General features: G+C 57.8%; 1 protein-coding gene across 1 annotated transcript; it reads left to right on the forward strand.

Moving 5' to 3' along the window:
• Positions 1 to 229: 229 nt before the first annotated feature.
• LOC117835639 (uncharacterized) lies at positions 230 to 931 on the forward strand. Its single transcript, XM_034714987.1, has one exon. It carries the CDS (start codon positions 230 to 232, stop codon positions 929 to 931), a length of 702 nt encoding a protein of 233 aa, XP_034570878.1.
• Positions 932 to 1,437: the final 506 nt, after the last annotated feature.

Raw genomic sequence — 1,437 nt, forward strand, 5'->3', positions numbered from 1 at the left:
CTGCTGCAAATCCTGTGCCGCCTCCTGGACCGCCCCCTGCTGCCAATGGTGGTGCATCTGTGCCGCCACCTGGCACCAGCGGCTCCTCTGACGGTGCGCCTCAAGATCCTCCTGGCGGCGACGAATCCGGCAACGGCGGCAGTGGCTTCATCGTGTACCTGGCGCCGCCGCCCGCCGTCCACCCCTACACCACCGTTTCCATCAAGTCTTATGTCCCCGTGATGCTAAGATGAAGTCAACCGCCTACTCCAGATGGGCGTCCTTCTTCAAGTCCATGTGCGGTAAGTTCAGCCTCAAGTCGCACATCGATGGCACGGTGGCGCCCCATCCCCAAGACCTTGACTGGGATCAAGCGGATTGCTATGTCCGCTCCTCATTCTTCAGCTCCGTCGATGACTCCGTCCTCGACCTCGCCATGACCGACGACAATCAAACCTCCCAGGATCTTTGGCTCTCCATCAAGGGCCTCTTTCGCGCCAACAAGCAGTCCTGGGCGATCTTCCTCAGCCATGACTTCCACTCCAAGACACAAGGCGACTCCTCCATCGCTGAGTATTGTAGTCGCATGAAGACCCTCACTGACGCCCTTCGCGACGTCGGCCATCCCATTCAGGACTCCCAGCTTGTCTTGAACCTCCTCCGCGGCCTCAACCCACGCTTCTCCAACACCGCCAACGACATCGCCAACTCCATCGCCGGCTTCACATCCTTCGCCCAGGCATGGGACATGCTCGCCATGAAGGAACTTCGCCTCGCCAATGAGGAGAAGATCTCCAACTCCACCGTCCTCCTCGCCGGGAACTCTTTGTCATCTCCATCCTCCGGCTGTGCGAGCGGGTGTCGCTCGCCATCTGGTTTTGTCCAGACTGGCGGCGGCGGTAGTAACAGTAGCAGCGGCCGTGGCAGCTGCAGCGGTGGCAAGAAGAAGTAGCAGCAGAAGAAGAGGGGTGGCAGCTTCAAGGTGCACCTTGGCAGCAGCGGCCTCCACGGCGGTGGACCCCCACGGCCCACCGGCCTGTGGTTCTGCTTCAGTCCGGGGGCTGGCTCCTACGGCGTCCCAGGTTTCCAGCAAGTCGGTGGTCGGGCCGGCACCCCTGGCCTCCTCAGCCCCCCTCCACAGGCCCATGCCACCTACTCCTGTGGCGGAACCGTCCAAATTGACCTGACTAAAATGCATTGAAGTCGCCTGACACGCAATTATGCACTTTAAGCAAGTCAACCTGGTCGACCGTCGGATTTCATCCGATTAACCACATAAACAGGATCAAGAAGCATCGCTCACACGAAGGTGAGTAGCACAGAGATTACAACATTCCATCACATTAACTTAGTCTCACAAATTATTACATCAGAGTTTCTGAAATTCAAACAAGTTGCAAGGTTCGAAAAGTTGGATAAAACAAGCGGAAGCTAAACGTCGATTCATGACATCACGAC

This window comes from Setaria viridis, chromosome 9, assembly GCF_005286985.2.
Source record: "Setaria viridis chromosome 9, Setaria_viridis_v4.0, whole genome shotgun sequence".
NCBI classification, from domain to species: domain Eukaryota; kingdom Viridiplantae; phylum Streptophyta; class Magnoliopsida; order Poales; family Poaceae; genus Setaria; species Setaria viridis.

Bases quoted from the DNA above. Each gene is read 5' to 3' on its own strand.
- LOC117835639 (XM_034714987.1), top strand. From the start codon at position 230: ATGAAGTCAACCGCCTACTCCAGATGGGCGTCCTTCTTCAAGTCCATG.